Below are 12,651 nucleotides of genomic sequence, written 5' to 3'. Positions count from 1 at the left end.
ACAAGAGGAGCAAGAGGGAGAATTCGCAGGTGGCGACACGAACGAGGGCGGAAGCCAGGGTAACCGGGCAGACCCTGGAACCTGCAACTCAGGCGAACCAGGAGGTCCAAGAATGGAAGGTGGTTGGCCCTAAAAAGAAACTGCCGAAGAAGCAGCAGGCCACTGCTAGTTGCCCAAAGAGAAGCCGAGGCCGGACGCACTGGTCATCACGGCTAAGGGCGAATCTAGCTACGCCGATATCCTGTGACGGGTGAAGCAGGACCAAAAGCTGCAAGGACTGGGCGAAGCCGTTTCGAGAATTATGAGGACACAGAAAGGAGAGCTACTGCTCGAACTGAAGACGCCTGGGGAGGAAACAACAGCTTTCAAAGCCCTGGTCTCGGAATCTCGGACAAGATCGAAATCGAGTGCAGGGATCTGGACGAGATCACTACAAAGGAGGAGGTTTCTGAAGCCATTGGAAAGCTGGTGGAATCTCCAGAGTGCCGGTAAGCGACATCCTTTTAAGGAAGGCTTTTGGCCAGACGCAGACAGCCATAATTAGACTGCCTGCTGCGTGTGCCCGGAAAGCATCGAGGTTGAAGGTAGGCTGGGTCCGGTGCAGACTCAGGGAAAGGACCAGAGTCATTAAGTGCTTCAGATGCCTCGAGTTTGGACACATGGCGAAACAGTGTCAGAGCGCCGTCGACCGCTCACGAATGTGCAGGAGATGTGGCAAGGACGGCCATATGGCAAAAGACTGCGCGGAAGAACCTAAGTGTGCGTTCTGCAGCAACGCCGGGAAGGAAGCATAGCAGGAAGTGGGAAATGTCCGATGTTTAGGAGCGCTCTCTCACAAAGGAAAAGCTGATGAAGTGCACCCAGCTCAACCTCAACCATTGCGAGGCGGCTCAGTCGCTGCTTAGGCAGGCGGTCAGAGACGATCAGACACAGGTAGTCCTCATATCGGAACCATATAGGAGCATCCCAGGAAACTGTGGTCAACGGAGACGGCTCCCCAGGACATTAGGACTTCATCATCCTCCCCGGAGGGAGCAGCGGAGGAACTCTCAGGATCACTAGCACATGCTTGCGACAGTGCCATGCCTAGGAGGAAACCCAGCAGAAGAGGAGCACCAGTATACTGGTGAAACCAGGACATCCAGCCATTAAGGACCGCCTGCCTGCGGGAAAGAAGACGCTTCCAGAGGGCAAGAGGCTCAGAGGACCTAGCCACCAGAACGGAGGAGTTCAAGGCAGCTAAGAGGGCCTTGAAACTGGCTATAAAAGCAAGCAAACGTGAATGCTTTAAAAAAATCTGAGACGAGGCGGAGGTGGACCCATGGGGCACAGCCTACAAGGTCGTCATGAAAAGGTTTAAAGGGCAAGAACACCTTAGACCAACATGCCCTACCCTATTAAGGAAAATAGTGGAGGCTCTGTTTCCGAAGCACCCGCCAAAAAGGGAGACTATACCAGCCTATGATGGGGAGCCGTGTACGCCAGTTACGGAGGAGGAGATTGGGAGCTACGTGAAAAAGATTAAGGCTGGAAAGACTCCAGGACCAGACGGAGTGCCAAATTCCGTCCTGAGGGAGGCCATGCAGGAGAAACCGGAGGTCTTCGCTGAGACCTTCAACCAGTGTCTTCAGCACGGCACTTTTCTAATAAAAAGGAAGAGGCAGAACCTCATTCTGCTGCCGAAAGGGAACAAGGCGACAGACAACCCTCCTAGACACGGTAGGGAAAGTCCTCGAGATGGCCATAGCTACTCGCGTCTCGAAATTCGCTGAGGCCAAAGGAACGCTTTCGGTCAGCCAGTACGGCTTCCGTAAGGCGTGCTCCACGGTGGACGCCATCAAAGCCGTGACCGACACTGCGGAAGCAGTGTTCCCATTGCGGGAACTCGGTGGAAATGGGGAGATAAGGAGTATTGCGCGATGGTAACTGTTTGGTCATTGAGCGTTTTCAATGCCGGGAAATGAAAAGACGAATTTGTATTTAATATGACGTTATAAATGTTTATTTCTGCATGCAGACCAAGCCGGATGATCCGCAGATAGACCGGCTATGGTGCATGCAGGGACTCAAGTAAAAGTACAGAGAGGGCGGCCCGACTGGTCACTGCGAAGCTAAAGCTCTCGAATAATGGAGAGGGCGGCCCGACCTAGACACTGCGAGCTAAAACTCTCTATGGAAAGCTTGTTGATCGAGCGGCCGAGAAAGAGTCGGCTTGCGATCAACAAAGCCTTTGTACAAACTTAAGCCTAATAAATAAACATTACACTAATAATTACTAATAACACTAAACTTTACATAAACATTATTTAAACATTATTTAAACATAAACATTAAACGCCGTGCTGCTGCTTGACCCGACATTCCCCCCCCCCGTTGGGGCCTGTCCTCCAACTCCATCCGTAAGGGGAAAGGCAGTGCATAATCCGTCCCGCTCGAAGTACTCCATCGCAGCCAGGGATGAGCTCCATAGTTGTGGCCAGTGGTCACATCCAAAACCTCCAACGTCCTGCATCGCTGATGCAGAAACTCCGCCATAATTTTATTGTTGAACTATATTTTCTCGCGGCGAATATGATCTGTCCCACTGTGCGCTCAGAACCGCAAGTAGCGTTGTGGAACATATTTATGTATGAAGCCGTTATGCGCGGGCCAATGCACTTGCAGTGGAACGTATGTATATATGTTTTCAAATGTTTTTTCGCGGGTTAATAGTTTTTTTTTAAAATGTTAATTATATTAACTAAATCACGTCGGGGTCACCAATGTTTGGTCATTGAGCGTTTTCAATGCCGTAAATAAAAGAATTTGTATTTAATATGACGTTATAAAAATGTTTATTTCTGCATGCAGATCAAGCCGGATGATCCGCAGATAGACCGGCTATGGTGCATGCAGGGACTCAAGTAAATACAGAGAGAGGGCGGCCCGACAAGTCACCTCGAGCTAAAGCTCTCGAAAGTGGAGAGGGCGGCCCGACCTAGACATTGCCGAGCTAAAACTCTCTATAGAAAGCCCGTTACGTCGAGCGGCCGAGACAGAGTCGACTTGCGATCAACAAAACTTTTGTACACATTTAAGCCTAATAAACAAACATTACACTAATCATTACACTAAACATTACATAAACATTATGTAACGAACTGTTATTTCTGCTTCCGCTCGCCACAATTTGCCGCGGCTAGCTCACAGAGTTTCGCGGATCCGTTCCACCGAATTTATAGATTCGACGTGATTGCCCAAGCCCAGAAAATAATACAAATAGCTTTCCGTTGTGCAGTCTCTTTATTCTCTGCTCTCTCTGCTTACAATGGTGATTTACGCGGGTTCCCGGGAATGACCCTTGGTGTATCCTTGGTGACCCTTGGTGTATCCGTCCTGGTGATCTCCTCCGTTGCTGGTGTTTCCGCTGTTGCTCTCGTTGCCGGGGTTCCTCTTCGTTGATCCGTCGTCAAGCCTTCCACCTCTTTGACTTGGTCTGGCCTTCGGCTATGCACTGAAAAGCCTCCACTACGCCGTCGGGGATACGCGCCTACGCGCTGTACCGCCGGGCTCGGGAGTTGGCGGGCTGTAGCCTCCGCTACACCAGGATGAACGCCGTGCTCTGCGCGCCAGCAACACTGGTTCGGGAGATAGCTACTGACTGTCGCCTCTGCACCACCAGGGAGATGTGCCGTGCATGCGCACCGGCGGACCTGGTTCGGAGTGTGCGGCCTGCAGTAGGCTCCGCTACGCCAGGAACACGCCGTGCTTTTCGCACCGGCGAGTCCGGTTTGGGAGCTGGCTACTGGTGGTCGTCCCCGTAACCCGCTGTGCATGCGCACCCTCGGCCCTGGTTCAGAGTTTGCTGTCTACAGCCGGCTCCTCTACGCCAGGAGACGCCGTGCCTTTTCGCACCGGCCTTTTCGCAGTCGCCGAAGTCTTGTCAGTTTCCGACGGGGTCGGAAGTCGCCTGTCCAGGTCACGCCTCCCTTTCGGCCGGGTGACCACCGCGCGTACGCGCCAATGGGCCCGGGTCAAGAGCTGCTCGGTGGGTGATCGGAGCCTCCCCGATCGCGTTCCGAAGCGGGCGTGAGTTCCCGAGTTGGCTTATCCGCGTCCTGCAGGACCACGCCTGTTGGTTGCGAGTCAGGAACCCGCGTGGCGTACGCCAGACTTGTTCTTTCCTCACTTCCTTGCAAGGCTACCTGCTTTGACCGGGAATAGCCCACACTCGACTCTGTTACCCTGTAGCTTTCGAGGAAACCAACCGACGCCGATCCTCTCTCGTCCTGTCCTTCTCGTCCTCCGGAGCGAAACCGGGCTCGGGATCCTGAGTTGGCCTGTCCTTTCCGGTGCAGGACCACGCCTGTTGGTTGTGAGTCAGGAGTCCGAGTGGCGTGCGCCAGACTTATCCTTCCTGCACTTCCTAGCAAGGCTACCTGCCGTGGCCAGGAACTGGTCCAACTCGTCTGCTGTCGCCTAGGTCTTTGCACGGAACTGTCCTTGTACTGTTCTTTTCTTGTCTCGTTCGTTCTCCTTACGTTTGGCTGTTGGACTCTCCAAAGGCGGTCCTTCAACTCAAACAACCGAATCCTTTTTAGAAACGCTCTAACACTTCATTGGCGGACTCTCCACAGGCGGTCCTCCAACTCAACGCTACAAGTTTCCTAAAAAGACTCCTCTCGAGCCGCTCCAATGGGCCTCCTTTTATACCCTCTGGAGCGCCCGTTAATCCTCCTGGATTCTGCTCCACAGATCACGCCACTTTCCCGTTGTCGGGCTGCCGTTACTCCTGCTTCCAAGATCACGCCACTTTCCCGTTGGCGGGCTGCCGTTACTCCTGTTTCCAAGATCACGCCACTTTCCCGCTGGCAGGTGGCCATCCGTGCGGCCGTTGCCCCTTTCCGTTCGGCCGCTGACCCCTGCTGTTGCTATGCGACGTGCCGCTGGCCTCCTTCGCCTCCCCTGTTGGTCCTTGCTCCTTTGCTGCTCCCAGTCATGTCGCCCATCCTGAACTCCGCTGCGCGGCGGGCTCATGTGCTCACCGTTGCCTCGGGAGCCGTTACGTTCCACGTTGACTCCGTCTTCCACTCGATGATGGAGCTCTGCCCCTCACTCTCGAGCCGCTCCAATGGGCCTCCTCCTCCTCCTGTGCATGCAGGGACTCAAGTAAAAGTACAGAGAGGGCGGCCCGACTGGTCACTGCGAAGCTAAAGCTCTCGAATAATGGAGAGGGCGGCCCGACCTAGACACTGCGAGCTAAAACTCTCTATGGAAAGCTTGTTGATCGAGCGGCCGAGAAAGAGTCGGCTTGCGATCAACAAAGCCTTTGTACAAACTTAAGCCTAATAAATAAACATTACACTAATAATTACACTAATAATTACACTAAACATTACATAAACATTATTTAAACATTATTTAAACATAAACATTAAACGCCGTGCTAATGCTTGACCCGACAGTAACACTAGACATCCGCAACGCCTTCAACTCGGCTAATTGGACACGTATCCAACGAGCCTTGTTCTTGGCAAGCACTCCTAGAGACCTGCAACTAATCATATGCAGCTACGTTTCAGATAGGACACTGCTGTACGACACGGACGAAGGACCAAAATCCTATGAGGTGACTGCGGGGGTACCGCAAGGATCGGTTCTCGGGCCACTTCTTTGGAACATAATGTACGACGAAGTACTCAGGATCCAACTACCGACGGGATGTAAACTCATCGGCTTCGCGGACGACCTGGCGCTACTCGTGGTGGCGAAGGAAACCAAGGACGTGGAAACCAATGCGAACGAAGCAATACGGAGAATTTCAACATGGATGTCTGACTCTGGACTGGACCTAGCAGCACATAAAACGGAGGCAGTTCTCTTCACGATCAGGAAGAAGGTGAAGTAAATTACCATCCAGGTGGGCAATTGCTACATCACGTCAAAGGAGGCAATTAAATACCTAGGGGTAATGCTGGACAACAGGATGTCCTACGGAGCGCACGTGGAGTACTCCACCATAAAAGCGGCAAGGATCCAAGAAGCACTCTCAAGGATGCTGCCAAACGTGGGAGGCCCAAAGTAAGGCAGGAGACGTCTTTTAGCCAGTGTCGTCACGTCTGTCTTGCTTTACGCAGCGCCGATATGGGCTGCGTCAGTCAAAAGACAACAGGGGCTTAAGAAAAAGCTAGGGGCATCGTACCGACTAGCGGCCCTACGCGTCATATCCGGCTTTAGAACCATATCCGAGGAAGCCGCCCTCGTTTTAGCCGGAATGATCCTAATTGATATACTGGCAAATGAAGCGGAGGAAATCTACGCATCCAACTGGCAACGGGGAAGGAATTCATCCCGAGAGGCCATCAGGAGGTCAGCCCGACAATCGGCATTATCCTCATGGCAAAGGAAGATGAACGCACAGGCTAATCCCAAACATCCAGGAGTGGATCGGAAGAAATAACGGTCAGGTTAGTTACCAGCTTACCCAGTTTCTGGTAACTTACAGTTCTTTAGTACGTAGGCGCCTGCTAGACATGCCGGTGAATCGTGCATGCTATTGGTACGGGCCAATAGTATCTAGGATAGATTTTCACCTCAATGGCGCAATCCAAAAAAAAAAAAAAAAAAAAATTGGGCTATTCTCAGCCATTTCGTGTGAACGCCACGGCGCAGCCTGAACAAGGTTATGTTTATCCGACACGGGAGCCGACACAAAATTTGGAGGTATGTGCACCATCGCCCCTGTCATATGGAGTGGCGACGGCGAGCATACCTGGATGGACTGCCTGACCTTCCCGTTTTTGATGGTCAGCCAGAGGAATGGCCAATATTCGTGTGCGCATTCACGGAGACAACGGCGGCCTACCAGTGCACCCCATTGGAAAACAACCAGAGGTTAGTGAAAGCCCTGAGAGGCGAGGACCGTGAGACGGTGAAGTCGTTGCTCATCCATTGCGGTATGGACGTCCGGAGCTACTCCTCCGTAGCCAACTGGATTGCGTGCGCGATGTGCAGCCAATACAGGAGACAGACATCGCAAGGATCGTGCCGTTCGCGACGAAGGTGAGCAACCTGGCAGCGTTCCTGCAGTAAACCCCGATCGGCAACCAGCACCTAGGGAACCCAACCCTAATGGAGGAGCTGATCGCCAAGTTGCCGCTGAGCAGGAGGTTGGACTGGGCGAAGCACGCGATGACGATACAGCCGTGCCCGATAGTGGTGCACCTGAGCGAATGGCTTCTGAATTCACAAGACTGGTGTCCACTGTCACGGACGCTGGAGCCAAGGAGTAACCGAAGCGAAGGACGCAAATAGTGTTCGCGAGGAGGAGCGGTATGCCGACCATCCCAAATGTTGCCCTATATGCGAGGGACAACACCAGATCAGGGACTGCAAGGAGTTCAACAGCGCATCTACAAAGACGCGGATCGAGTCCGCGAGGAAGCTGAGGCTATGCTTCTCGTGTCTGGGGCCCGGACACATGTCCCGGTTCTGCAGGAAGAGCCGCGGATGCAACGTCCAGGGATGCCGAATGAGGCATCACTACCTTCTCCACGAATCACCTGGACATCCCAGATGGCCGCCAGTCGCAGATGGAGGAAGCAGTTATAGACGCGGGGCGTGAGCAGGGTGAAAGGCGATCGACGTGTGACCACCAGGAACTGCCGCATCGAAACCTGAGCTGCGTTGAGTCATTTGGATGTCACCTACTATTCCGGATTCTACCCGTGACGCTGTACGGCGAGAATACGCAGATCGACACCTATGCACTGCTGGATGAAGGATCGTCTGCCACGCTCATCGACGACGAACTCATCCGCAGCCTAAACCTGGAAGGTGAGAGTCGCCAACTGAACGTGCAGGGGTTTGGTGGAAAATCGGTCAAACAGCACACGAAAGTGGTCAACCTGCAGATCAGTGGAGCGGGTAAGCCAAAGCGCCATGGGCTGAAGGATGTGTACGGAGTAGACAACTTGAACTTTCCGATGCAGAGCCTGAGTTGGGAGGATGTAAAGGCAGTGAAGGCGAATGCGCGGCTACCTGTAAAACCGTACAACAATGCGACGCCAAGGATCCCAATTGGACCGGATCATGCGCAACTTGGAACACCACTGAAAACAAGAAGCTATGGATCTAGAGGACCATTCGAAGCAGCCACTGCACTTGGATGGGTGGTGTATGGACCGGTGAACGGAAAGGCGAGCTCACCGCTCCAGAGTTCGTGCCTTCTAGCCGTGCCGCAGGATAATCTTCTGGAGAAGAGGGTCAGCGACTTTTTCGAAATCTCGGAGTGAAGCCGGCACAGACAGTCGCAGCTGGCGGAGTGGAGCTGGCGCCGTCAGTCGCAGATGATGGCGACACACGGGCCCTGAGTATCCTGGAGGAGACGTCTAGGCAAGTAGGACGACGTTACGAGACCGGGCTGCTATGTTGAGACGACGAGGTGAGGCGCTAAAAAGACTCGTCAACATGGAGGGAAAATGGACTATTGGAATGGCAGTGTTGGCAACAAGACTGATGGACACCGTCAAGCAGGAGCACGGTGTGGCGATCAGCAACTGCGTATTGACGGACTCAAAAACTATGTGCCACTGGATAAGCAGCACCCACCGGAGATACAAACAGTTCGTCGATAACCGGGTGGCTGAGATCTTGGAATCCACGGAGGCGTCCCAGTGAAGATGGATGCCGTCTGCCGAAAACGTGGCAGATGACGCGACGAGGCCGCGTAAGGCCGTCGGCCTGAGCATCGGTTCGCGATGGCTAAGTGGTAGACCATTGTAGACCATTTCCACAAGGACCAGAGGAGAGCTGGCCAAGATCGAGCGAAGGATGGATCCCTCCGACGATGGACGAGGAGAATATGAAATGTGAGTTTGCCTTAGTGATGGTTAACTTCATATCCTTGCAGAGGTTCAGCGAAGTGTACGAGCCTGTACGGATCCAGGGCGAGCTGTCGACTAAAGGAGTCGAATGGATCTTCAATTGCCCGGCGAACGTTGTCAAATTAGAACGATTTCAATTTATTCGAACATTTCGACGAACACAAAATTTGACAACAAACACTACCATCCACAGGAAAAATTTCGTCGAGCACAACATGTTCGCCCAACATGCTCGCCTGTGGATGGCCCCTTTACACACACATTACTGTGTTACCTATTTGTTGACTTACAAGTATTTAGTGCCATTAAGGGTATTGTTTTAAAAAGTGGAGCACATTTTAATATATAAGTAGTAAATCTGTACATAGATAGTGGGAGGGAATATCTATTAAATGAAATGCGAAAGTTTTGTGTTGAAAAAGGCTTCAGATACCATTAGTTATAGTTATAGGTTCAGTTATTGGTGTTTCAGTTATAGGAGCCAATCTACAGAAAAGTTTCTGGGGTGAAGCTTTATTAAAAGCTACATATTTAATAAATAGGAGTCCAAGTAATGTGCTTAAAGACTTCTAGAATACACCATATAAAATGTGACATAACGAAAGACCAAGTTTAAAATATTTAAAAGTTTTTGGAATGGTATAACTGTGGGGTATGAACCAGAGAACTGCAATGAGTATACAATTTTTGTTCATACTCGAGTACTGATTCAGTACTTCTGTTTGATTTATTCCGTTTGCTTCGGGTATAAGTTTTTTTTTTTTTTTTTTTATTATCAATCAATCAATAGTTATATTTAAAATCTGTCCGGAGATATGGACAATAATTAAATTTTATAATGGGACCTTAACTTATTGAAATATTGAAAACACCAAAGGTTTACCATTTCTGATTAATCAGTTATATATAGGATATAAATGTCTCCTTCACTGCGTTGCACACCTTTGGACAAAACTATAATACCCTCAGCAAGGGTATAATTATGTTGTGTAGCTGTTTTGTGTTGAAAAAGGCTTCATTGGTAACGGTAACATTAGTTATAATTATAGGTTTAGTTATAGGTGTTTTAGTTACAGGAGCCAATCTACAGAAAAGTTTCTGGGGTGAAGCTGTATTAAAAACTACATATTTAATAAACAGAAGTCCAAGTAATGTGCTTAAAGACTTCTAGAAAACACCATATAAAATGTGACATAATGAAAGACCAAGTTTAAAATATGTAAAAGTTTTTGGATTGGTATAACTGTGGGGTATGAACCAGAGAACTGCAACGAGTGTAAAATTTTTGTTCATACTCGAGTACTGATTCAGTACTTCTGTTTGATTTATTCCGTTTGCTTCGGGTATAAGTATTGAAACTTTTCGTTTCCAACGCAATGTCGACGAACAAGTTCCAAACACGAGTAATAGGCCCATATATTTTTTTTCTATGATAGTACCCAATACCCGAAATTTAATCATTTACCTCTACGTCCAATAAAGCGTTGAAGAGCCCAAAGGAAGTGTTGAGTAGATAGTCCTGTGACCGCTTCTAGATGTATCGCCTTGGTTGCTAAACATATAAACACAGCGATTTAGGCCTTGTATGTATGATGCCCACGAAATCTGGAGGCTTTCAAGTCAAAGGCGCCCGTGTCGACGCCAGTGGCTTCAATGGCTCGACCAGGTGGGTTGAATCGATGTAGTGGCAGATCGCCCATTAACTGTGAGGCAGGCTTTGGCTATGTTTGAAGCATTGGACACATTGTCGTAGAATCCTTTTTCATGCTTGTTTTCCATTGACTATCCAGAATGTGTGCCGAATGGTTGCTAAGGTGAGCTCGGTACCTCCATGAAGAGTGTTCAGGTGCGCATTTTTGATTACGAGGTCAGTAAAATGATGCATTTTGGGTATAATGATCTGATTTTTCTGTGCTTGGGACAGTTGTTGAGCGTTCTTCAGTAGTCCTTTGAGTCGCAGAATCCCAAAGTCGTCTAAAAACGGGCAAAGAGCGCTGAGGGCACTGTGCCTGAATAGAGATTTTCGTGCCATTTTCAAGCGGCACCTTTGCTGCTCTTTCTAAATAAAAACCAAACAAAACTCAAACCCCTGGAGTTATCATATGACAATACCACCAATTATAATATATATCTTTTTGACAAAAACAACAACAACCGGTACCGCCCACACAACAACAAACAAACTTCTAATAAGTTAGAAACGTTCCGAAAAAAAAATCGGTTGTTTAGTAGTTGTGTGGGCGGTTCTGGGCGAATATTTTTCTCCTTGCGGATTTTACTTTGTAAGTAACTTTGTTCAAAGTAAGCCATAGTACTCCCTCCCACCCCACCTCTTCTTAGAGAACAATCGGATAAAGTTATTCCAATATCCGATTGGCGGTAGAGTCTCTTAAACTTTAGATTATGTGCCATTTCCAAAAATATACATCGTTATGGGTCTTTAATTAAAGGAACTCGTTTTTAACTTCTAGTGGTGAGTTCATTTTATTTTTTTCATATTTTAGTTCATGTTTAATTTGTTAATTTTTAAAATTTTTAATTTCAAATGAATACTTTATAGCTCTAAAAGGTTCAGTTCTAAATTAAGGCAGTTGTCACCATTTTTAGATGGTTTTTTTAAGGGTTTCTTTGGGTAAGTACTCAAAACTTTTAGGGGTTCTTCCCACAATTTTGGTTTTCAAAGTCAGTACCCAGCCCATTATAGCTTAAAACACTACTAGAATTTTGGGGACTAGGATTTTAATTTTTTTCTTTATTATTTTCCATTTTAAATAAATTGATTTCTTAAAATTGTCTCAAATAATCTGAAATAATTGTATAGCCTCTTTGAAGGTTTTTTTTGGTAAGTACTTGAAAGCATACTTCCTACAATACAGGTTAACGAAGTCAGTGGCAAGCCCATCATACCACCAATACTACTGTATTGAATTCGTAAACATAAATTTTTTTTAAATTTTAAATATAATTTGCGAATACAATTTACAAGCTAAAGCTTCAGAGAAGGTTTCAACATGTTTTAGCTAATAAATAGAAACAAATTGAAATTAAACCCATTTTTTTGCATTTTTCATTTTAAAGTGTTTCTAAAAGTTTGAATTAAAACTTAAATTTGTAGTATTCTTTGTGTAAATAGATTTTCCAAAAATTATTCTCTGAAAATAGGTACCATAAAGTTTAAATTTATTGATTTTACAAAATCCAACATTGAGTTATAAAGAGCACAACCATTAACTTATATTTCCGACACTTCAAAAATTTGTTTAATTATTAAGCTATTTTTATAATGTATATTATGTATAAGCTACATTGGCATATTGCCAATAAACCGTAAATATATTCCAATAGTTTTGTTTAAAAATATCTTTAAAAAATCTTCTTCAAAAAAATATTGCACAAAAAAAAAAAAAAAAAACCTCATTTTGAAAACATCCACTATTCACTCTAAAATATTAAATATTTCTTATGGTCTTAAAATATCCGTTAAACAAGAAAAAATTATTTGCAAAACTTCATTTAAAGCGCGTTGAAGGAGATAATTAAAGACATAGATTAAATTAATCAAGACTAACAGATAATTAAGCTCAAAAACTAAAACCGAAAATATTCGCTTTAGTCAGCAAATAAATCTAGAATTAGCATTTTTCCACCATTTATTCTTCACATTTAACCAAAAGAAAGTGGAAAAGTAGAAAAGGCACACCTGCCGGAGATAACTTTAAGCTGCTCAGAGGGCATTTGCGACCATCATTTCGGCTTAGAAGTTTATTTATTTCTGTTATCTGACTGG

The 12,651-nt window shown here is 47.4% G+C and overlaps 1 protein-coding gene across 1 annotated transcript; it reads left to right on the top strand.

Annotated features, from left to right (window-relative positions):
• The first annotated feature begins 5,950 nt into the window (after window positions 1-5,950).
• LOC138927381 (uncharacterized) lies at window positions 5,951-6,439 on the top strand. Its single transcript, XM_070282697.1, has 2 exons — window positions 5,951-6,060; window positions 6,217-6,439. The coding sequence occupies exons 1-2, from the start codon at window positions 5,951-5,953 to the stop codon at window positions 6,437-6,439; spliced, it is 333 nt and encodes a 110-aa protein (XP_070138798.1).
• The last annotated feature ends 6,212 nt before the right edge of the window (window positions 6,440-12,651 follow it).

Source organism: Drosophila bipectinata, unplaced genomic scaffold (assembly GCF_030179905.1).
Source record: "Drosophila bipectinata strain 14024-0381.07 unplaced genomic scaffold, DbipHiC1v2 scaffold_239, whole genome shotgun sequence".
Classification (NCBI taxonomy): domain Eukaryota; kingdom Metazoa; phylum Arthropoda; class Insecta; order Diptera; family Drosophilidae; genus Drosophila; species Drosophila bipectinata.
The sequence above is the reverse complement of the archived record's forward strand: the minus strand, read 5'-3'. Positions and strand labels throughout refer to the sequence as shown.